Genomic DNA, 25,689 nt, shown 5'->3' with positions numbered 1-25,689 from the left:
AGGGGTGTTTCACGCGAAAGCTTTGTTTTCGTCACATTTGTTTTTGTCTGGGCTTTGGATTAAAGGCCGAGGCTGAGTTGTGAGTCAGTGCTTGTCCTGTAGCTTCCTTTTATCTTGTCTTGTGTCTACCTGTTTGCGCTGTTTTTATTAACAATGGATGTTTACCAACTCGCCCGACAAAGTATCTTGGTTGGTTGGTTTGTGGGGTTTAACGTCCCAAAGCGACTAAGGCTATGAGAGACGCCGTAGTGGAGGACTCCGCAAATTTCGACCACCTGGGGTTCTTTAACGTGCACTGACATCGCACAGCACACGGACGCCACTCCGTTTCGCCTCCATCGAAACGCAGCCACCGAGGTCGGGTTCGAACCCGGGTACTCCGGCACAGTATCTTGATAACCCACTGTAGTGGCCTAGTAGTTAGTGCACTTGACTACTGATTTGGGGATCCGGGTTCAGTCCTGGCCATGACAGCCTCATCTTGATACAGGTGAAACACAATAAGGCTCCTTTGTACTGTGCAGTGTTAGTCAACTCCACGGGTTGAAATTATTCAAAGCCCTCCACTATGTCATCCCACTTAGCCTGAGTTTTTATCGCATGAACTATAGATCCAAAGGCAGCATCCTTCTTCAGTTTACCATGCAGCTGCTACCCTGAGTGGTTGCCGTCTTTGGGAGACAATGAATTGGAAGGTCACGAATGTGTAGGGATTGGTTATACAGTCGAACCCGGATATATCGAACTCGAAGGGGATCGCGAAATAGTTCAATATATCGATAATTCGATATACAGAAATCGGCTTGTGACGGCACTTACGATGCAAAAAAAGCAATACCGTATTTGTCGCGTAATCAACCCCCACTCGCATAATGAACCCACTCTCCACTTTTGCACCCGAGAATTTGAAAAAAAAAAAAAGAAAAAGCGTTAAGGCCAGCTCACTTACATGCAAGCGACTGTGCGATCTCAGCGACGAGCGGCAGCGACAGAGTGAAATATTTCAAACTTGTTGGAACTGCATCCCTCTCGCCACTCGAGCCATCGCGGCTGCTCAAAACAAGGTTTCTGTGTCGCCGAGCGTTTTCGCCTGCATGTCAATGGCGCGCGTCACTCCATTTCAGTCGTCTCATCCACAGCTCATTTCTTGGCAGCGTGCCAAGATGCTACGCAGCGATAACGTCGCGGCGTGTTCATCTTTTGATAGACCTCGATCAGAACGGCGGAAGAGACAGCCATAGCCTTCGCCATCCGATACATCTCATCCAACCCCCTGGACAAACATTTGAAAACCTGCACTATTGTCACAGACTCACAGGCAGCATGCCGAGCCTTCTCAACCGGTCTGCTGTCTTCCAAAACCCACCAAATCCTTCGTCAGTGCGAAGAAAAGATGCACACGCCGCTTATTCGAATACTTTGGGCACCAGGTCACGCATTTCTTTCTGGCAACGAGCGCGCCCACGCGCTCGCTCGCGAACTAACTTGCCGGGTACCAGGAGGGAAGGCTGAAGACAGCCGATTACCAGCTAATACGGAAACCGGAGAGGAAGATGCTCCGTGGCCATCATCAAGCTCTCAGCTATCAACCACCACAGAACCACTCACGTACACACTCACCCTCAAATACTACAGACAATAATGAAGAACACTTCCTGCACTGCACAAATCCCTCTCCAGAGCGGATGCCACTACCTGGCAACAACTTCAAACGCACACATTCCCGAACCTCTACAACAAACACCTTTTCTTTCCCTCGCGGTACCCTTCGATCTGCCAATCATGCGCCAGCATTAAACCAACACTATACGACTCCATATGGGCGTGTCCAAAGCCACAAGGCTTCCCGCCCATTCCCCACCCCACCGTCTCCTCTTGGGAAGCTGCTCTGTCTAGCTCACACCGGCAAGATCAGCAACGGCTGATCGAGCGGGCGCACGGGATAGCAGCAGCTTCCGGCATCCTGGACTGGTGGCAGGGAGCGAACTTGGCAGTGCCCGTGATGGCTTGATTGCACAAGCCTGGTTCGATTTATCGCGCCACGCTTGGGACGGGCGTCATGATCGCAGCAGCTGACCGCATGCATTCGTTGATTCATAAATGCAAGGATAAACGACTCCCGCAAAAAAAAAGCCTGTTGCTTCTTAACGTCCGCAGCCGCCATATCTTACGCTACACCGCGCATATAGCACAACGATAAGAATAAATGACTCTCGCAAAAAAAGAAAAAGAATCACAGAAAGAGAGAGAGATCTGCTGCTTCTTAACGTCCGCAAGCACCACAGCCACGTCAGCCGCCGCGCGCAGAGGGTTCGCAACACACGCTGGAGAAAGCGTCCGACGTATGTCTGAAATTGGACTGAGCTGGCTTGGCGCATGCGTAGCGCGTGCTGAAGGAGAGAGATAGCTCGGCAAAAGAATGGGCACACCCACGCACATGGCTTGCAAATGTCATGTGCTGGCATGCGGGAAACAATAACAGCAGATGCGCGCGCCTTTGGGGAATGGGCACGGCGCTGCCCAGATCAGCCATCGCCGAACTGTCCCCTCTCATTCCTTCCGCGCGTGGCTTGAAAACGTCACGCGGCAAACGGCCAAGGGTGATGCAATCATCTTTGGAGAAGGCACACTTTCCAGTGCGTGGTGCGGAGTTCGATATATCGAACAACCATTAAATTTGAGTTCGATATATGACGCGGCTTTCCTATACTTTTACATGGGATATTTAAGGGGCTATTCCATGAGTTTGATATAACCAAAATTCGATATATCCGGGTTCGATATAACTGGGTTCGGCTGTATTCTGCACATATCTCAATCTCCTTACTAGGGGTGTGTGAATACTGAAATTTTGGAATATGAATCGAATATGGGCACAAAACGCCTTGGAATACATCAAATAAAATATCTGTTTCTTGGAGTGTCAAGCAGAGTTCTCCCCAGAAAGTTTTGAGAGGTGGACATTTGAGGACTGATGGGAGGAGATTGAGGGGAGGTGTGGCTGTGCAAACGGTCCGTTGCATTTTGAATAGGGGTGTGCTAGGGGTGTGAATCGAAAATGAATATGGCAAAAAAATGCCTTCAAATATCTGATCAGTGAAAAAAAAATAGTAAATTAAAATATAGCAACACTGCTCGCCTTATTTATTTTACAATTCACTTGCTATTTGCAAATAAAATAAACTAGAATGGCACAGGAGGGTATATCCTAAAGAAAAATTCAGTATAAAGGCTATATAGGATTCCGTATAGCATTGATTTTTTTTTGTTCAGGAAAGACCTGCATGAGACCACGTGGAGCTGCTGAATCACTGATGAATACAGTAACTTCTCGTCAATTCAGTTTTTAGGGACCAGAAAAAGTCTGAATTTATTTAGAGCTCAAATTATCGAATGGGCCTGAAAAGCTGCCAGAAAATAATTTGCATCATAGTTATTTTATCTGATGAACCTGTACGATGAATGTCTGCATTTGAGATCAGACCGAAGAAAGAACGACATTCTTTTTTTTTTTCCAGTTTCGTCGCTTTGTGCGCACTGTCGGGAAGGCCCCCTTCACAAACGGGAAGGTCTCTCTACACAAAACAGCCCCTTCACGTTTTGCGGATGGTTCACTGCACAGCCCATATGGCAAAACATTGCGGTGAAGCGTGCAGTGCGGGGGGAGACCGCGGTGAATTTAAAATGTTTTTTTGTATATTCGGAAATTTCTAATATCAGTTTTTCGAATACGAATTGAATAACTCACATATTCGATTCATATTGGAAGTTGCGAATATTCGCGCACCTCCCTGGGTGTGCAGATGCTTCACCACACAATCGGTAACCAGTGCAGTGAAGCATCCTTGAAACACCACGGCTCCACTGAATTTGGTTTACTTGAAGAGCACATGGCAGCACATGGATGTAAAAGAGAAAAAATGTGATTAAGTGTTAGAACAGCTTGATGCCATCCTGAAATGAAATGAAATGGTCAGTGATGCGCACTGAATTGTCTCAAATGGCGTGACTGGTCACATCAGTCACAGAAAGTTGTTCCTGAGTATAGCAGACTTGAAGCCCCAGAGGTGGGCAGTGGTGGGCGTATGGTTGGAGAGGCAGGCGGCGAAACCACTGCCATCCACCATTAAGAGAGCTTAATTTCTGTGCATGATGGCATGTGGCACTTTTAAGGTGAAAGCCTTTAATGGCTCATGCTTGCGGCCACGATCGTGTCCTTCCATCTGTAATGCTTTAGTTTGATGACGTCATCAGTGGTGTAGTATGTCGTACTTTGAAATAAATATGACATCATCAGTGGTGTAGTACGTCATACCTTGAAATTATAGATGACGGCATCAGTGATGTAGTATGTCGTGCCTTGAAATTAATGATGACGTCACCAGCTGATTTATGCCTATACGAAGCTGACCCTGCCGGGCGTTCGATCCAGGCGTCCGTGTGGCACCTTTGATTTGGCACTTCCTCGAATGCCACACGAGAACGGCATATAGAAGCAGATGAAGTGGCATTTCAGATTGGTTTACAGGGAAGAAAAGGCACAGTATCTGTCACAATATTCTGCAGACACCTTAACCGAGCTGTAAGGAAAAGAAGGACGAGAAAGAGGTGCCATGGAGGGCTTCGGACCACCATGCAACAGATGCGTCGCCTCATCACACTTTAGTGGTCCAAAGTGCCCCCTAGAATTTTTATTGTTTTTTAATGACCTTCCTTCTGTTAGCAGGAGCCAGATGCTTATAGTGTGTGTTTTTTTTCATATGCACCTCTTCTCTTTATAATAATGGTTGGTTCACAAGAAAGGAAAGGCACTGTATTTGTCACACCTGTTTTGTGCAGACACGTGAACCCTGTGGTTTGGGAAGGGAGTAAGGGGGGGTGAAAGTGGATAGAGAGAAAGAGGAGCCGTAGTGGAGGGATAGGGATATAATTTCGACTACCTGGGGATCTTTAACATGCACTGGTATCGCACAGCACTTTCATTTCGCCTCCATCGAAACGCAGCCGCCGGAGGTCGGGTTTGAACCCGGGTACCCCGGCACAGTAGTCGAGCATCTTAAGCACTGCACAACCATGGCGGAGCTTGTCTTTGTCGAAGTTGTTGCTCGAACTTCATCTACATATATGCTCCTGTTCAGCAATAAATACTCTGTGTTGAAAGTTAGCGCTTTTCCATCTTGTCATTGTTATTTGTTCTTTCTATGTTATGCTTCCCTAGTTACACGAACTACCAACCTGCTTATTCCCTTATCAAATATTAGATCAGCGAAAAAAAATATACAGAAAAGTAAGAAACAGCAAACGTTGTTTGTTTTGTTTATTTTTGAGTGCGCGTAGTACTTGAAAACAAAATTATACCACATTTGCACAGAAGTTTATACCCTACTGAAAAATCCAATATAAATTTTATGCAGAATTTCACATACTGGTAGACGAAGGATCTACGTGAAATTGGGTGGAGCTTTCTTATCTCTGCTAAATACTGTAAACTCTCGTCAGTTCAGCCTTCAAGGGACCAAAATTAATTTTTCCAATTAACTGAAACCTTGAATTATTGAACGGGCTTGAAAAAATTGCTTTGTTTTGTGCCCACTGTTGCGAAGGCCTCCAGCAGGATACGGTAGCAGTGGTCCCTCCACAAAACGGCCCCATCACGTATTAAGGAGTGAAGCATGCGGTGTGGGGAAATAGACGATTTTCTGTGTGTTCGGTAATTTTAAAGCGTTCAGAACACTCCGAATACCATCTTTTTGAATTGAACAACAAAAAAATATTTGATTCGTATTCAAAATTTTAAATATTTGCACACTCCTACTTCTTAACTAATTTTGTTAGTATGGTAATTTTGTGAGTAGCCTTTGCGAGAGCCTCTCTGGTTCTTCAGTTGACTAATGCCTAAAGTTGTGCTGTCTCTATTGGAAATTACTTCAGTAAATACTTTTCAGGCAGCAAAGATTAATTTGGTTGATGTGTAATTTGCTAAGTCTGTGACATTGTCTTTGTTATGGATTGAAATTATGCTAGCATTCTTCAAAGCTTTTGGTGTGAAGGTATATGGTGTGAGATGCTAGCCCTTTGAAGCAGTAACTTTCCCTGGAGCTCCTAAATATCTTTGGAGGAGGAGCTTGCTCATTTGAAAGCATCTAGGAAAGTTCACTCACACACATGATGACGCCCTCATGCCCACTGATGACCATACCCCATGGATGGGTGCCTCCCTGGCACACATTCGGTGCTGCACCTTTGGCTTATGCAGTTTTCATCTGCATGGCATGGTATTACTACATAGTCTGCATGGGGGTGGGGGATCAATAGTCGGCAGTTGTTTTCGCTTGTCTCAGTGGGCACAGCTACCTGGCAGCCTCTGATTGCAGTCCTGCACGTAACAAGGCTGCTGCCTCATATCTCACATAATCTTTTTGTCTGATCGTGATGGTTGGTGGCCAGCCATTGCATGAGCGCATTGCCTTGAATTGAGCTGTTGTCTCTTTGCAGGAGCACCTGCTGTCTCTGCTGCGTCCAGTACTGGCCGACCTGGGCTGGCAGGACACGGGCTCCCACCTGGACAGGTCAGTGCTGGCCCACCCTTGGGTTGGGCTTTGCTTGACTCACACAGGGCAGGCTCGAGGCCAGGCTTCATTGTGCGCGCATTATCTCTCTGCAGTAGAGAGAATCAAGGGGTCTGACAAAGCCCCTTCTCTGGTTGGCGCCAGTTAACGCTGCCGCAGACACCACAGGATGGCCAGCTCAGATGTTTTATTTGCCCTCCAGAAAGAAATGGGATGACGGTCTGATAAAAAAAGATACATATACGTATATATATCAGGATAACCTTAGACTGCCACCAAGCAAAGGAGGATTAATCAGGTTTTCGGAAACGGTACTCTACTATCGATCATATCCATACCATCAATCAGGTGACAGAAAAATGCTCGGAATATAACCAGCCCTTATACATAGCATTCATTGATTACGAAAAAGCATTTGACTCAGTTGAAACATCGGCGCTGATGCAGGCATTACGAAATCAGGGGGTAGACGAGCCGTACGTGAAAGTGCTGGAATATATATATAGTGGCTGCACAGCAACCATAGTTCTGCATAAAGAAAGTAACAAAAATTCCCGTAAAGAAAGGTGTTAGGCAAGGAGACACAATCTCCCCAGTACTATTCACAGCTTGCTTAGAGGAAGTATTCAGAGACTTGGAATGGGAGCAGTTAGGGATAAGGGTAGATGGAGAATACCTCAACAATCAGCGATTTGCTGATGACATTGCCTTGCTAAGCAACTCGGGGGATGAACTGCAAATAATGATTGATGACCTAGACAGGAAAAGTAGAAAGATAGGCTTGAAAATCAATATGCAGAAGACTAAGGTAATGTTCAACAGCCCCGGGAAGGAACAGCAGTTTACATTAGGTAGCGAAGTACTGGAAGTAGTAGGCGATTATGTCTACTTAGGACAGGTAGTAACCGCAGATCCGGACCATGAAAAGGAAATAACAAGAAGAATAAGATTGGGATGGAGCGTATTTGGCAAGCACTCGCAGATTATGACTAGCAGCTTACCGGTATCCCTCAAGAGGAAAGTATACAACAGTTGCATATTACCTGTACTCACCTATGGGGCTGAAACGTGGAGGCTAACTAAGAAAGTTCTACTTATGTTGAGGACAACCCAGAGGGCTATGGAACGCAAAATGGTAGGGGTAACATTAAGAGATAGGAAGCGTGCAGAGTAGGTCAGAGAAATAACTCAAGTTACCGACATTCTAGTGGAAATTAAGAAGAAGAAATGGGCATGGGCGGGACATGTAGTGCGAAGAGAGGATAACCGATGGTCGCTTAGGGTAACAAACTGGATTCCAAGAGAAGGAAAGCGTAGCAGGGGGTGGCAGAAAGTTAGGTGGGCGGATGGGGTTAAGAAGTTCGCGGGGGTCAAGTGGATGCAGCTAGCACAAAACCGGGTTAAGTGGAGAAATATGGGAGAGGCCTTCGCCCTGCAGTGGATATAGTCAGGCTGCTGCTGCTGCTGCTGCTGCTGCTGCTGCTGATGATGATGATGATGATGATGATGATAGGACAGTGATATGAAACGGTCCACGGGCATCATGAAAATATATAATTGTCTGGCTACTGCATTGGTTAAGCAGAACTTCCATCGCTGCCACCAACGTGCAGAGCATGTGATGCCCAATTTCCCTCTCACCCAACCCAGATCAACTGATAATGTGTCATCCTAGTTCTTAGAATCAAAATTCCACTAATGTTTCTTTTTTTTTTTTTTTCTGCTGGCTGGCTAACCTAATATGCATTGCATTTTCAATGACAATAAAAATTTCTCATGCAAGCCCAGCTCTGTGTACTGCGAATTTGCATATACTAATTACTGGTCAATACATTGTTTGTGCTAACTAAAAGGTCAGGTCAGAAATAACCTGCAACCAGCAGGATTGCTGCATAAAATCATCAAAAAAAGCCAGTAGTTCATTTTTTGAAAATATAAAAAAGGAAAACGAAGTTTTCATTCAAAGTAAATAGCTGAAAAAGTGAGCTCAATTTAAAGAAAATAAAACTGAAAAGTCTAACCTCCTACTTGTGTTAGAGGAGTACAAGACGCCTTATTTTGGTTGCATGCTTTCCTCTTTGCAATTAAGCATATATGTACTAGATGGATTGCAAGGTTGTAAACAGCTAAAAAGTTTGTAATTGAATTGCTTTTCTTCCACTGTTTTAGTTTTGACTTCAACAGCCAAGCAGTGGTTGCGCTGTCCAGGTTTAATATAGGTCATGTAAGGCATGACAGAAACTGACATATTGTCGCGTAGCGGTGACAAGTGCAGTAGCCACAAATGAAGACACTGGCATTGCACTTGAATGAAACTCTTTTTTGGGGCTATCTGCACTTGTAGGTGATCCATCGTAGGGGCTTCCATGGACCGCTTCAAGTGGTTGACTGTATTGGCACATGCGGGTCTCAATAGTCCTCTCAATTTACGACGCTTCTTTTTCGAATTTGGCCACTGTTGTTGGTGAATTCCTAGCAAGGCCTGCAAAAAGCGGTTCCTTCACACCTTTCATTGACAGTTTCAGTATGGTCGCTGCTTTTTCGTTATTGCCTTTCTGATGCTTGAGGCATGCTGGCTTTAGCACTTCAGTCGTGTAAAATGATGAAACAGCAGGCACTATATTGCCATTTTTTTTTTTTTTTACATGTCACATGACTTGCACTAAACTTTGATATAACAGTCATCGCTTGGCTCCTGAAACAGAAACTATAATGATGTGAGGAGAAAAAAAGCTTTTACTGGAGAGGAAATCTAATTACAAATTACATAGCATCAACTGCAGGTGCATATTGCGTGGTGGTCCATGTATGGGGGGTGCTATGAGTCATCACAAAGAAAACGTGCAACAAAAATTCTATGTGTATTAACCTTATATAACTGTGGGACACATTTGTCCCATGAGCTTGAGCAGCTTCCAAATCTCAGTGCTGAACCTGTATGCCATATTTTTGCATGTTGAATACTACCATACTATTAAACAATCCACGCAGTGCATTTTTATGTTTCGCAAATAGGCCTGCTTGGTGTTCTTCACATGAGCGGCTATAAAGTTTAACTTGCACCATGTTCGTGGGAGAACATGAATTTGGAAAATTGTTCAGCTTTTTGCCTTTATTCCCATAATACTCATTGAAGAAAATTTCAGTTCTTTTGCAAGGTTTTTTGCATATAAAAAAGACAGGTGCCCATGCCACCACTCGGGTCTTTTTACAAAATTACTGGTATCAGTATTTAGCTTGTGGAGATCGCCAGGCAGTGGCGACCACGGCCACATTTATTTGAGAAGAAGCTGAAGAAGCAGCGGTGGCAGCGTCCGGCCAAAGTGAAGGTTCCGAGCATTCCGATGCTCTTGTGCCAGCGCTGCTTCCTTCCCTTCAGCACATGCCGGGCGCCTCTTTTTCTCAGGTGCCAGCACATGTGGTTGCTCCGGCACCTGTGGGATCCACTTCGTCTTTCGGCGTGCGGTGGACGCATGCCACATGAGTTGCTATGAGCTCCTTCAGTGCAGTGGTCCAATTTCAAATTCTGCCGGAGGTCCAGTGCTGTCAGTGTTGTGAGTGAAAAACCATGAGCATGGCTCTGGCAGGTGCCACCTGGTAGGTAGTCATTGACAGGTGACATAGACAAGCACTGACTGGTTGGTGGGTTTCATGACGTTACGAGTTCACATGACATGGCCAAGTGGGCAGGAGCTCTGTACGGATGACAAAATGGGAATTGAACTCTGGGCCTTTGCATCCTGAGCCAAGGGTTAAAGTGGGACTCTACATCTATGTTGGGTGGTCTTTCACATAACATAGTGGCTTCCGAATGTATGCTAATGAATGTGTGCGAGATAATAGAATGGCATCTACACATATGAGAATCCTTGAGGGGAGCCACGGACAAGAGCTATTAGCATTAATGGTGTCATGTCACATCCTTAAAAGCGAACTTAAGTGTCTCCTAAATATTTTCTACAGAACCAGTAGTGAAAATGACTTAAAAGTGATGTCACTCAGTTTCTGGAGCTATCCTGGGTCCAGTTTTGCTTTTTATATGCATTTGAGGCACAGTTCTGCATAAAGAAAGTAACAAAATTCCCATAAAGAAAGGTGTTAGGCAAGGAGACACAATCTCCCCAGTACTATTCACAGCTTGTTTACAGGAAGTATTCAGAGACTTGGAATGGGAGCAGTTAGGGATAAGGGTAGATGGAGAATACCTCAGTAATCTGCGATTTGCTGATGACATTGCCTTGCTAAGCAACTCGGGGGATGAACTGCAAATAATGATTGATGGCCTAGACAGAAAAAGTAGAAAGGTAGGCTTGAAAATCAATATGCAGAAGACTAAGGTAATGTTCAACAGCCTCGGGAAGGAACAGCAGTTTACATTAGGTAGCGAAATACTAGAAGTAGTAGGCGAATATGTCTACTTAGGACAGGTAGTAACCGCAGATCCGGACCATGAAAAGGAAATAACAAGAAGAATAAGATTGGGGTGGAGCGCATTTGGCAAGCACTCGCAGATTATGACTAGCAGCTTACCGGTATCGCTCAAGAGGAAAGTATACAACAGTTGCATCTTGCCTGTACTCACCTATGGGGCTGAAACGTGGAGGCTAACCAAGAGAGTTCTACTTAAGTTGAGGACAACCCAGAGGGCTATGGAACGAAAAATGGTAGGGGTAACATTAAGAGATAGAAAGCGTGCAGAGTGGGTCAGAGAAATAACTCAAGTTACCGACATTCTAGTGGAAATTAAGAAGAAGAAATGGACATGGGCAGGACATGTAGTGCGAAGAGAGGATAACCGATGGTCGCTGAGGGTAACAAACTGGATTCCAAGGGAAGGAAAGCGTAGCAGGGGGCGGCAGAAAGTTAGGTGGGCGGATGAGATTAAGAAGTTCGCAGGGGTCAAGTGGATGCAGCTAGCACAGAACCGGGTTAAGTGGAGAAATATGGGAGAGGCCTTCGCCCTGCAGTGGGTATAATCAGGCTGATGATGATGATGATGATGAGGCACATGTGCAGCATGGGACATATAAGGATTAAAAATGAAGGTATACATCTGCCTTCTTGAGTGAGGCCACTCCTCGAGCTTGTTGTCTGCTCAGTCTAGAGGGAGCACACATGTTATGTTCATCCCACACTTGCTGCAGAAAACTACGAGCTGAGGTCCTGAATGCTGCCCTCGAGCTGGAGGATGAGCAGGTGCTGCAGGAGGCCAGCCGACTCTTCAGTCTCTGGATGAATGGTCAGCACAGGTGAGAGGGGATTGGTGGAAGTCTCTCATCAGGGCAGTTTTTTGGAGAGTTTTCAGGAAGATTTATTTCTGTCGCCCATTAGGCACAAAGTAATCTACAGCAGAGAGGCTGAATAGAATAAATGCAGGATTTAAAAGAAAAATTGTTGCCGATCTGCATGGCTACAATGAAATCTGAAGTAGCTGTGCTGGCACTGCTTCCCCGGGTTAAGTAAAACCAAATGAACATGCTTCATCCATGGTGACACTGTGGTGAGGTGTTGGCTCCATAATCTCTGCCCAGCCTTTGCCGTACGCAAGATGAGGGGTTGCGTGGTTTGCGGCCATAGTGAATGGGGCGCAGCCATTCCTCCTCCCCTCTACAATGCCACGGAGAGAGAACTGGGCAGAGAAGTATTGGCAAAATGCGGGAGATGGGGTCTTGAGGGAAACAGAGTGTGCATTGTCTCTGGTTGCCTGCACATGGAGCCTCCTTGATGAGCTTCCTCTTTTATTGCCAGAAGAGAGAAACAAAGTGGATCACGTAGCCAATGCAGACTTTGCTACATTTGTGGGTCAGGTTGCGAGCGGCATGCAGGTGTTGCTCGGCAGGCTTCATACCCTGTACAGCATTGTTTTTTTTGAGAGTCTGATTGTCGTACACAAGAAGAAAATACCCGGTTATAGGTGTAAGAAACACAAATGCAGCATAAGAATATAACACGGTAGAATGAGAAATGTGCGGTAAAAAGAAAACGAAGGAAAATACAATGTGTAAAATGATGACTAAAGTCAAGATAGGGAATCATAAATTTGGTGTAATTGCCGAGACAGGCCTACCGGTGATGGCAAGTTAATCTAAGTCAGAAAAGTTTGGGGGTGAGGATGACTTATCTTCCAAGTAGTCGGTGATGTGTTGTAGTTCAAGATCTGCACGCTGATGTTGTGTAAAGCCACTGCTGCTTATGGGTCCCATTGGGTCTTCTTCTGGCAGCTTATGGACAGAGGCTCGCAATAGGCAGTCTGCACCAGTGTGCTTGCGTCCACACTTGTAGATGATGGAAATGTCAAACTCCTGAAGACACAGGCTCCGTTGCACGAAGGGACTGGAGGGGTCCTTCAAACTAACAAGCCAGCACAGTGTGTGGTGATTGCTCACAGCCTTGAATGCTCATCTGTACAGGTATTTATTTCTCCGTCATGGAATAGTTAGCCTTGGCTTACAATAGGGAACAGCTGGCATAGGCAGTCACTTTCTCCAGCCCACCGCCTTTCTATACGAGAACAGTGCCTAGGCTTTCACTGCTTGCGTTGGCATGAATTTCAGTCGTTTAAGTGCCCGAGGACTCGAGGCGACCATAAATGACACTGCGGTTCCTTGGAGGTTTCTACATCGGGCACTTACTATTAAAGTCGCATATCTGCCTTCGCCAGCTGGGTCAAAGGTTTGACAAAAGGGCCAAGAAAACTTTGTGGCAAAGTTATGTGTCATTTATGAACAGTTTAACCACACCAAAACAAAGGTGGGAGAAGGTTCAAAAGCGAAATGACTGCTACTCCTCATTCACAGTTCCCCTTCTGACAGTCCCTGGTATGAAGGCAAGTAAAGAGGAACAGGCAGACATTTTGAGTGAATATTTTCTGCAATTTCTAATTCATTGCAGTATGCAAGATTATATCTAAAATATAGAAAGACTGAGAAGCGGCAGTACGAATGAGTATTTGAATAACCTTACTACACTTGAGGTGCTCTGTGCACTACTGTCCACTGTTAAGCGGACTGCAGCCGTCCCTGACAGAATTCATTATCAAATGCTAGCCCATCTCCCTGAACCTTCCGTAGAGGCACTTTTAAGGTCTACTAATTGGGTATCAGGGAAAATACCCGAAGCATGGAAGAAAGACCTTATTGTTGCATTTTTAAAGCAAGGAACACAAATAACGTCTCCTAGTTATAGGTACATGGGCCTCACCAGCTGTCGAGAAATGCTTCGAAAATGTCTTGAATATCAGGTAACCATTCGTGCTAGAAGCCCGAGAGATCCTGCATGCTTATTAGTTTGGATTTAAAAAGCACACTTTACGACTGACCATTTAGTTCATCCTGAAAATTTTGCCAGAGGGGCCTTTGTACACAAAATAGCATTGTATGCTGTCTTTTTTGGTTAGGGAAGATATATAATTCAATGTGAAGGCTCAGGATTCTTTGAGACCTGACCATGCTTGGCATACACAGGACGATGTTGAACTGCCTAGGCGACTTCTTGTCAAACCCTTTTATTTCGTATATAGCTAGGCTTAACCCTTTCAAGACATTTCATTCAGAAAAATGGAGTGCCTCAAAAATGTGTTTTAAGCTCGCTACCACTTTTGTTCTAAGAACGAATTCCACGAGCAAAATTCCAGATCTGTTATGTATTTAGGCTTTGTTGACAGTCTTCAGATAGCTTCATCACCAAGAGGATTTATTTTTTTATTCAGGAAAAATATGTACAAGATATTTGGACCGACAGCCTACATGCCTAGTACAAAATATAGTGTTTAGGCAACCATACAAGTGACGTGCAAAAAAGTGAACAAATTGTCAACACTTAAATAAAGATAAAATGCCAAAAGTGATGTAAGACGGCCATATACCCCTGTGCCTGGTCTAATACAAAACAAGACATGCAGAAAACCACATTAGAAATGTGCGCGTTAGAAATGTGCAAAACAACATTTCAACAAAGAAGGACAACACGTTCAGACAAAATGAAAACTATATTTCGAAGTAATATCCTAGCATGATTGTGCATATATATTTTTGAATAAAGGTTAAAATTTCAGGCAAGTTATAATTTTATTGGAAGCATATTCCAGACTTTCACACTAATGGATTCTCCCCATATGCCTTGTTATGACTTGGAAGATTAAAACTACCATTAGGAGCATGCCTTGTGTTTCGAACAAGCAAAATAAATAAGCTCAGCAGGAGGGGAGTGTTAGTTGTTATTATATTGTTTAGTAAAACAGAGATTTTAGAGACTTAGCGATTAGACAAAATTTTTGTATACAAAGTTTTCAAGCAAATTGTTGCTTGGACAATTTTGGGGAGAAAAGATGACTCGCTGCAATAACTTATGTGATAGTGAATAACAAAAAATACAAACTGTAATTTGTTTCGAGGGAAGTGTGGTCTAGCCTAATAAGGGTGTAACAGCCATATTCAGTTTTGCCACAAACACTGTAAACATGATTCTTCGAATTTAAATTGCTATCAAAAATAACACAAGATATTTGAAAGAAGCCACGGATTCAATCACATTGTGGTTTAAAGAAACTGTGGTTTGATTACTGCCCACATTTCTTTTTGTGTGAAAGAAAATATATTTAGTTTTTGCAGTATTTGTTGTTAATTTATTGGCGTGAACCAGTTACAAACGTTCTTTTATGTCCTTCTTGTCCTTCTACATATCAACACGTGAAAGGCTAGTACAGGGAACACTAAACGAACTGACAACATGGGCAGACAGAAATGGCCTCGGATTTTGTCCGCAAAAAGCAGTAGCCACTCTTTTCTCACTAAAGCGAGGCTTGCATAGAGATTTTGCTCTGCACCTAAGCAAAACAAAATTACCTTTAAAAAAATGAACTCAAGTTTGTAAGTATTACTTTTGGCAAAAAGGTCTCTTTTCTGCTTTACATAAATATGCTGAAAGAGAAAGCTTCCCGGTCTCCGAACATAATTGGAGTCCTTTCGAGCAAACACTGGAGTTCTGATAGGGCATGCCGTCTACAAATTTATCACTCTGTTGAACATTGCTGCTTAAACTATCATTGTATATAGTGTGTGGTTCAGCAAGGTTGTCATACTTAAAACAACTGCAGCCAGTACACAATTTACGTTTGCATCTTCCAGCTGGTGCATACAGGATGTCTCCCAGAAGCAGCCTGTATGTATAAGCCTTTATTGAACCACCACTTGTATACCGAAGAACGATACTCATTCTAAAAGTTCGTTCACCTCAAAAGCATCTCGTATCCTGTAGTGCTCATATTGAACACTGTTTGCCAACAAACCACGAGACTAATCCTTCTCTGCTTTGAATAGAAATGCCAAGAATAAGATGTAATGGACACACTGTTAAGTATTGCATGGAGACCTGATTCACTTCTGCCTTAGTACTACCTGCCCTTTATGTGTAACTTTGCAATTACACAATTTCAGAAAAAAAAAAAGAACAAGCAGTTCATAGACTTATATTACAAGAATGTTTAGCAGTAAGCAAAAAATACTGGTAATATAGAGCATTTTATACCCATGGTTCAATATCAGAACTATGTTTGAAGTGCCATGGTACAAAGCAATTGGGAAAAGAACAGTGTAAGTAGCTCAATGTGCATCTATTTTCACTGCTGAATATTATGCAGTCTCTGTGGCTGTAGAACATGTAATACGTAAATGGAAACATCGAGAACAGTGTCCTTTAAACTGATTCTCCAACCATAGTCGCCTAGCTCACTTCATCTGAGAAATTGTTGACATTATATGCAACATGACCAGAGCCACGCTACAACTTAAAATATTGCTGGGCTTAGAGCCATGTTAGAATCATGACAATAAAAAAGCCAATGCAAGCTTGACACCAGAAATGTAGAGAAGTAAGCATTCTATACGAAAACAGCTCGAAGTTAGGGCATTGTAAGCTGAGAGAAAAATGGTAGTCAGGTGTTGAAGTAAATATTAAGCTACACCTATTAAAACCTATCATAGCAGAATGTAAGTCATGCTCACACTGAGATTGATTCATCAAATTACTATTTTATGTCACCTTTTCACCTTTAAATTTGACGCTCACACTTCAAATGCTTTTATCCTTGCAAAACAAAAGAGACACCAACCTGCGAGCTGTGCAGAGAAGTGCTCATCCTAATTCACATTTCCTGTTCATGCACAGAGCTGAAATAAGCTGAGGAAAAAATGTTCTGCAGTTTAATTCTGAATGTATACCCCTCCATCCTTGTTTACTCATAGAAGGAAGTTCACGTGTGAACAGTCTCGTATTTTTTAATTTTTGAAAGAAGCCAAGCTTACTAGTATGCGGTTGGTGCACTTGTGTGCCATAGAGCACAGCTCACTCCAGATGCTGGGTCACTCTTTGGCAAGCAGGGTGGTGGGCGCCAACCTGAAGGACGTGGTCTACCGAGCGGGTGTGCGGCGAGGGGGCCGGCGGGAGTGGCAGTACTGCTGGCAGCGCTACCTGTCCTCCCAGGTGCCCGCCGAGAAGGCCCTACTGCTCCAGGCGCTGGGTGCCTCCACTAGCCGCTGGCAGCTTCTACAGTGAGTGTTCCTTGATTGATTGCCTCGTGTTGGAGCCTCATTTGGCTCATGATGAAAATGTCACATGGGCGAGATCGGTCCGCAAGATATGTTTGCGAGATTCTGCGGAATATTTGCGGGGTTCTGCTTAACCTTTAAAGGGCCTCTGGAATGCTACTGGTGGTTGACTGCATATTTTTGGATTTTCAGAAAGCTTTTGATTCTGTCGCACATAATTTATTATTACTGAAACTGGCTACCCTCAAAGTTTCACCCACCCTGCTGAAATGGCTTGAAGCATATCTCGTCGGTAGAAAGCAACGCATTATTCTTGAAGGCGCCAGCTCATCAGATACAGTCGAACCCGGATGTATCGAATTTTGGTTATATCGAACTCACGGAATATCCCCTTGAAAGTGACCTTGACTCTGTCTTAGTATGGTGCATGACACATAACATTAAATTTTTCAAAATGTAAAGTTCTGTAGTTTACAAATAAAAAGCAACTTTTAACTACCCAGTATTCTCTAGGCGACAGAAACCTGTCATTTGTTAAGAATTATAAGTAGTACTTAGGTGTTATATTCGCACAGAACCTTTCTTGGAACGACCACGTAAACCATATTGCTGCCAAAGCTAGCCGTGTGTTAAGCTTTTTAAAACGCAATTTCAAGCGGGCACCTGCTGATTTGAAGGAGACATTCTACTTGACAAACGTGCGTCCCATCTTAGAATATAGTTGTGTGACTTGGGATCCTGAAAGATACTTATTAGCGAACTTGAACGAATTCAAAAACGAGCAGCAAGGTTTGTGTCCGCAAACTATGATTTCACTAAAAGCTCCTCTCAGATGTGCAAAAATTTAGGGTGGCCTCTATTGCAAGCCAGACACAAATATCTTAGACTTAAGCTATTTCATAATATTTTTAAAGGCGCAACAGGTTTGTCTAGAGATTTATACATGAAAGTTCCTAGCTATATATCCTCCCATTTAGATCATTCTTTAAAGGTTCAAGAATACCAGTGCCGTATAAATGTCTTTAAAAACTCATTTTTTCCTAAAACAGTGCATGACTGGAATAAATTGCCAGAAGAGTTGTCTTAGCCCTGCAATCTTCGTTTGAAAATGCTCTGTCGCGTCTTTTGTTGAATTAACCCTTTTTTTTTTTCATGTGCTGTGCTGCTGTGCATTTTCAAAATAATTTTGTTTTTGTATACGATTGTTTATTATTCAATACGTCATTTTTTGCATCTTTCTTGATTTCATAATTCTTTTGTTATAGGTTTGCTCAGTAATGGAATGCGTTGTATTTTTTATCATTTTTATGTTTTTTTTTTTTTGCAAGTTGTCATCTGCATGACGATGTATGGTTTTATACTGTATCCCCCCTACAAAAATGCCCTCAACGGGCGCTGTAGGTATATGTATAAATAAATAAATAAATAAAAAATAAAGCAATCTAATGCAGAACACTCATTGAGGTGGTCCTTGTGAGTATTCGAGCCAAGCTTGAAAGCCTTGCATGGAGCGTATAATTCACGAATAATGGATAAGGGGTGCTCCTGGCGACAGCTCGCTGCCTATTGAGGCAATGCATCCCCACGCGCACCACATGCAAACTTCCCATGTGACGTCGCATAGGCTTGCTGGGAGCGTCCACTCATTGGACGCTGCCAAGTTAGGCGGGCGGGATGGGGCATGTTAGGTTGTCATCATGGCTTGTTTACTTCTTTTCTTTTTTTTGTGCACCAGTATGGGCTAAGTTGAGGGGGGACAGAAGGAGTTTCATTTTCAGTTGTCCAATCTTCAGGGCTAATAAAGGTAGCCTAAAACTTTATGCTTTGCACGGACGATTGATGGGAAGCCCATTGCTCTTGCACGTTTTTTAGTTTTTGTAATTAGCTTTTCATCGGCCTTGCAAAGAAAAAAGTAATCATCCTCCATCGGGAATCGAACTCCTACCCATCCTATCACCATTGGAACGAACTAACCAACTATGCCACATCAGGCACGGGAGAAGCATGTCTTTGTTCTCGTTGTTTTGTATTCCTGCTGTCTCCATGGCAACATAGGTGCGCGGCAATGATGCCTTTACTCCCGTCTCCAGAAGGGAGCGTGGCGTACTTGCTATCTGCTGCTAGATAAGAAGTCCAGGTGCTGCAATGAGTGCACGCTATTGCCGCCGAGTGGAGCTACTCACCACGAATGTGGCATGGCAGAAACCGCTCTCCTGCGCTGTGTCATAGGTAGGGTTCTGTCAAATAAATACAACAGAACCAGCCTCAAAGGCTTTCGCTTTATCACTCTTAAGGGGCCTCAAGAAAGTTTTGCAAAGGTTGCGCAGTGTTTGGCCAGGTGTGTGCTGATGGTGAGTTGCCTGCGGGTATACAGTCGAACCCGGATATATCGAACTCAAAGAGGATCGCGAAATTGTTCGATATATCGATAATTCTATATACAGAAATCAGCTTGGAACGGCACTTACGATGCGAAAAAAACTATACTCACTCTCATAATGAACCCACCCTCCACTTTTGCACTCAAGAATTTAAAAAAAAAAAGAGCGTTAAGGCCAGCTCGCTCACATGCAAGTGATTAAGCGATCTCAGCAATGAGCGGCAACGACAGAGCAAAAAATTTCCAACTTGTTACCAACTGTGTCCGTCCCTCTGCTGTTCGAGCCACTGCGGCAGCTCAAAACAAAGTTTCTGTGTCGCCGCGGCAGATATCGCCAGCGTTTTCGCTTGCATGGCGCACTCCGTTTTGGGTCCTCTCATCCACAGCTCATTTCTTGGCAGCGTGCCAAGATGCTGTGCAGCGATAACGTCGTGGCGAGTTTATCTTTTTATTTTTTGATAGCTCCTGCGGCGGTGGGGAGCGAACTTGGCAGACTGCCCATGTTGGCTTGATTGCACAAGCCTGGTTCGATTTATCACGCCGCGCTTGGGGCGGGCGTAGTTCACTGCCACAAAATCATTGGAAAGCGTGATACAGTAGCTGCAAATGCTGTTTGAAGCGCAAAATGCTAAAAGCCGGTGTCATGATCGCAGCTGACCGCGTGCTTTCGTTGATTCATACATGCAAGATTAAACGACTCCTGCCAAAAAAAAAATAAAAATGCCGCTTCGTAACGCCATATCTTAAGCTACGCCGCGCATACAGCACAACGATAAAAATAGACGACTCTCGCAAAAAAAAAAATAGATCTGCTGCTTCTTAACTTCCGCAGGCGCCATAGCCACGTCAGCCGCCGCGCGCAGAGGGTTCGCAACACACGCTGGAGAAAACATCCGACGTTCTGTCTGAGAATGGGCTGAGCTGGCTTGGCGCATGCGTAGCGCGTGCTACTGCAAGCGAAGGCCAGGAAAGAGGAAGGAGAGAGATAGCTCGGCAAAAGAATGGGCACACCCTTGCGCTTCACTCTATCGCGTTTTTCCCCTCTTGTTCCCAGCAATTCTCTCTGGTTCACTCACGTACATGGCTTGCAAACGTCACGTGCTGGCGCGCGGGAAACGATAATCGCAGATGCGCGCACCTTTGGGGAATGGGCGCGGCGCTGCCCTAGACCAGCCGTCGCCGAACTGTCCCCTCTCATTCCTTCCACGCGTGGCTTGACAACGTCACGCGGCAAACGGCCGAGGGTGATGCGATCGTCTTTGAGGAAGGCACACTTTCCAGTGCATGGTGCGGAGTTCGATATATCGAACGACCGGTGAAATTGAGTTCGATATATGACGCGTCTTTCCTATACTTTTACATGTGATTTTCAAGGGGATATTCCGTGAGTTCGATATAACCAAAATTCGATATATCCGGGTTCGACTGTATTGTGAAGTGCTTGCTTACTCTACAGAGGGTGTGGGCTCTTGCACCTGTACCCCATTAATTGCTGGCAAGATTGCAAGATACAGCTTTCTTTGATGGGGCTGACAGGTACCGCCAGTGCTTGTTCGTAACAGACATTAAAGGTGCTGTACAGTTAGTTCTCAACTCGGTCTGTGCCTACAGTATCTGTCTCCTGTGTTCCTAGGAGAGTGGAATGAAGAGGGTTCCTTGTGGGGCGTGCAGGTACCTGCAGTTCTCTCTGGAGCCAGACAAGGTGCGTGCCCAGGACACCCACACGGTGCTGGGTGTGGTGGCTGCCAACAGTGCGGGCCACCTGCTCACCTGGCACTTCCTCAAGAGCCACTGGGACGCCATCTACAGCCTGTGAGCAGCTTCCTCCTTGTCCCTAGCTGTACTTTACCATTCTCGACGTTGCAAAGGGCCTTTTTCAAGAGAGTGCTTCCTCTGTCTCACTACAGCTTCAAGGAGACCACATTCTCACTAGACAGCATCCTCTCGGCCCTGCTGCCCAGCTTCCACACAGAGTACGACTACCAAGAGGTTAGTGGCATCCGGCTGCTGCATTTCACTCACTGGTCCATTGTATTTAATGAGGGAACAGAAAAGAATGCCTACAGTATCAAATAAGTACCACTCAGCAGCCTCTGAAGGGATGCAGCACTTGAGTTACCTTACGTACAGCAAGGCGAAAGCCTTTTGGCTGCCCTGCTGTGATCCTTGGAGCGCCCCCGATTGCTCGAGATAGAGAGGGATAATTCTCATTCATAGAGAGAGAGTCTCTCTCTCTTCCTTGAAACAGAGAGGCTGTCTTTCTTTCTCATCGCTATCACTGTCTATCACTATAAGTCAGTATATGCCGTTGACAGAGCCCTACTGATATCATCCTAAATTTCGTGGACAGATCTCGTCCACACAAGATTTTTCACTATGAAACAAGTTAGGCTTTCACCTTGATAGAGACTAATTTAATTGCCAGATACCTCTATTTTGAGAGGCGCAGTTCTAACATCCACTGGGTGCAGGCTTCCTTTGTAGTGACATAGGGCCTGCCTTGGTGTGTGCATGTGCAGGTGAAGCAGTTCTTTGGCCAGGTGGAGCTCCAGTCTGGTCGGCTGGCCCTGGACCAGGCCCTGGAGCGGATTCGTTCAAACATATTCTGGGTAGAGCATGTAGAGCCACAGCTGCGCCACTGGCTGGAGCAGAACACGCAGTTGCCACCGCGATCCACGAGATAGGCCACAAGAAACCAAGGACTATGGGAAATATTTCTTGATTGCCATGACGCAGATTTTTTTTTTTTGTGTGTGTGGAATATCCTTCACCAAACTATAATCCCTCTGTCACAAGAACACTTCCGATCCTCATTGAGCTCGATCTGCATTCAAGTTTTGAAGAAGGATTGAAGCATCCGATGCTACACCGGCATCTTGAATGACCATTGAGAACTTCCCTTTGTGTGCACTAGGTGGCGCAGAGCGTGGTGTCGAGATTACAAAACTACCGTAATATGAAACACACAATGTTCTAACAATGTTAATTGTGTCATGCCTTTTAATACATTTCTATGTTAATACTTGATGTTGTAATGGCATTCATTTGCTTTTATTTTTAGAGCTCGGTGATGACAAGGGCTGATTGGTCTGCAATTTTGAAGGTCCTTAAAGTCCCCTTTCTTATGAATGAGGATAATGTTTGCATTCTTCCATGGTTCTGGTACCATCGATGACACCAGGCACTGCGTATACAGGTTGGTCAGTTTTTCTAGCTCAATATCCCCCCTGTCCTTCAGCAAATCTGTAGTTATCTGATCCTCTCCAGCTGATTTCCCCCTTTTCATAGTTTCTAATGCTTTCTTGACCTCGTCCATCACTCTGATGGAACGTCTGACTGTTTTTCCCTACCGCCAATCTCATTACGGTCCTGACTACTTTGGCTACTGTAGAGATCTATATAGAACTCCTCGGCTACTTTGACTATCTTGTCCATATTCGTGATGACGTTGCCCGCCTTGTCCCTTATCGCATACATCTGGTTTTTGCCTATGCCCAATTTCTTCTTTACCTCTTCAAGGTTTCCCCCGTTCTTTACAGCATGCTCAATATTCTCTATGTTATACTTCCTTATATCGGCCACCTTGCGCTTATTGATTAGCTTAGATATCTCGGCCAATTCGATCTGGTCTGTTGGATTGGAAGCTTTCATACTCTGGCGTTTCTTAATCAAATCTTTCGTCTCCTTAGACAGCTTACCGGTATCATCTCTAACTATCCTACCGCCTACTTCTACCGTGCACTCAGTAATGATATCTCTGAAATTATTGTTCATTGCTTCTAGGGTAATGTCGCCATCCTTGGTTAGAGCTGAATATTTATTCTGTAGCAAGATCCTGAACTCTACTGCCCTCCCCCTCACTGCTAATTCGTTGATTGGTTTCTTTCTTACTAATCTGTTGCGTTCCTTCTTCAGATTTAGGCTAATTCGGGACCTCACCATCCTGTGGTCACTGCATCGCACTTGTCTTATTACCTCTACATCTTGCATAATGGCGGGGGTTGAACACATTATGAAGTCAATTTCATTTTTAGTCTCCCCGTTAGGACTTTTCTATGTCCATTTCCGGTTCTTTCGTTTGCTGAAGAAGGTATTCATGACTCTTAAGTTATTGCGCTCTGCAAACTCAACTAGTAACTCCCCCCTGTTATTTCTAGAACCAATGCCATAGTCACCTACTGCCTAGTCTCCTGCCTGCTTTTTCCATACCTTGGCATTGAAGTCGCCCTTTAGTACAGTATACTGCGTCTTTACTTTTCGCATTGCCGATTCTACATCTTCGTAGAAGCTTTCAACTGCCTGGTCATCATAACTACATGTAGGTGCATAGGCCTGTACAACTTTCAATTTATACCGCTTATTAAGCCTAATTACGATGCCTGCCACCCTCTCATTAATACTATAGAATTCATCTATATTGCCAGCTATATACTTATTTACAAGGAAACCTACTCCTAGTTGTCGCCTCTCTGGTAAACCTCGATAACACAGTACATGCCCATCCTTCAGTACAGTATATGCCTCATTCGGCCTCCTAACCTCACTAAGCCCTATGACATCCCATTTCATGCCCTCTAGTTCCTCTAACAGCACTGCTAAACTAGCTTCACTAGCTAGGGTTCTAGCGTTAAACGTTGCAGGGTACTGTCTGTTACGTATAACGTATTTACTAAGGTAATCACTAATAGAATCAGGACAACCTTAGGCTGCAATCAAGCAAAGGATCAAGCAGGTTTTTGGAAATGGTACTCTACTATCAATCATATCCATACCATCAATCAGGTGATAGAAAAATGCTCGGAATATAATCAGCCCTTATACATCGCATTCATTGATTACGAAAAAGCATTTGACTCGGTTGAAACCTCGGCGGTGATGCAGGCATTGCAAAATCAGGGGGTAGACGAGCCGTACGTGAAAGTGCTGGAAGATATATATATATATATATATATATATATATATATATATATATATATATATATATTCACAGCTTGCTTAGAGGAAGTATTCAGAGACTTGGAATGGGAGCAGTTAGGGATAAGGGTAGATGGAGAATACCTCAGTAATCTGCGATTTGCTGATGACATTGCCTCGCTATGCAACTCGGGGGATGAACTGCAAATAGGTAATGATTGATGACCTGGACAGGAAAGGTAGAAAAGTAGGCTTGAAAATCAATATGCAGAAGACTGAGGTAATGTTCAACAGCCTCGGGAAGGAACGGCAGTTTACATTAGGCAGCAAAGTACTGGAAGTAGTAGGCAAATATGTCTACTTAGGACAGGTAGTAACCACAGATCCGGACCATGAAAAGGAAATAACAAGAAGAATAAGATTGGGATGGAGCGCATTTGGCAAGCACTCGCAGATTATGACTAGCAGCTTACCGGTATCCCTCAAGAGGAAAGTATACAACAGTTGCATATTACCTGTACTCACATATGGGGCTGAAACGTGGAGGCTAACCAAGAAAGTTCTACTCAATTTGAGGACAACTCAGAGGGCTATGGAACGAAAAATGGTAGGGGGTAACATTAAGAGATAGGAAGCGTGCAGAGTGGGTCAAAGAAATAACTCAAGTTACTGACATTCTAGTGGAAATTAAGAAGAAGAAATGGGCATGGGCAGGACATGTAGTGCGAAGAGAAGATAACCAATGGTCGCTTAGGGTAACAAACTGGATTCCAAGGGAAGGAAAGCGTAGCAGGGGGCGGTAGAAAGTTAGGTGGGTGGATGAGGTTAAGAAGTTCGCAGGAGTCAAGTGGATGCAGCTAGCACAGAACCGGGTTAAGTGGAGAAATATGGGAGAGGCCTTCGCCCTGCAGTGGGTATAGTCAGGCTGATGATGATGATAATGATGATGACAAGGGTGTCGACACCTGCTCTCGAATATGCTTGAACACTCGAGAGCGCTTGAGCAAGTGGCTTTGAGCCAAGCAGGCTTAGGCTTCATTTTACTTGAAAGCTGCTGTGTGACAACCACAATCTGTATTTAGTCCACTGCAATGTGCAGTCAATGAAGGTCAAAAGTGTTTTTGTAACAGAGGTATAAAAGCTTATTAATAAAGCCACTCAGAATTCGCTTCCCACCATGCACCAAACCTGGAGGAGTGTTGTGCAACTTGACAGTGCCACTGTGCATGCAGTGTTTGGAAAATGTGAATGGATATTAAGCATGAGTGCATTGGAGTATGCC

General features: G+C 44.3%; 1 protein-coding gene across 1 annotated transcript in view; it reads left to right on the top strand.

The window, feature by feature from the left end:
• The window catches only part of LOC146187000 (endoplasmic reticulum aminopeptidase 1-like), a 72,801-nt gene extending 48,360 nt beyond the window's left edge, over nucleotides 1-24,441 (top strand). The window contains exons 9-14 of the mRNA XM_084607539.1: nucleotides 6,496-6,569; nucleotides 11,714-11,818; nucleotides 16,946-17,116; nucleotides 21,165-21,305; nucleotides 21,401-21,482; nucleotides 22,013-24,441. Of these exons, the coding sequence (XP_084463665.1) occupies nucleotides 6,496-6,569; nucleotides 11,714-11,818; nucleotides 16,946-17,116; nucleotides 21,165-21,305; nucleotides 21,401-21,482; nucleotides 22,013-22,177 (738 nt within the window). The 3' untranslated portion in view covers nucleotides 22,178-24,441. The remainder of the gene's footprint in view (nucleotides 1-6,495; nucleotides 6,570-11,713; nucleotides 11,819-16,945; nucleotides 17,117-21,164; nucleotides 21,306-21,400; nucleotides 21,483-22,012) is intronic.
• The last annotated feature ends 1,248 nt before the right edge of the window (nucleotides 24,442-25,689 follow it).

Source organism: Amblyomma maculatum, chromosome 6, assembly GCF_055883805.1.
Source record: "Amblyomma maculatum isolate TAMU_Amacu chromosome 6, ASM5588380v1, whole genome shotgun sequence".
In the NCBI taxonomy this organism is placed as follows: domain Eukaryota; kingdom Metazoa; phylum Arthropoda; class Arachnida; order Ixodida; family Ixodidae; genus Amblyomma; species Amblyomma maculatum.
This window is presented reverse-complemented; position numbering and strand designations above follow the sequence as displayed.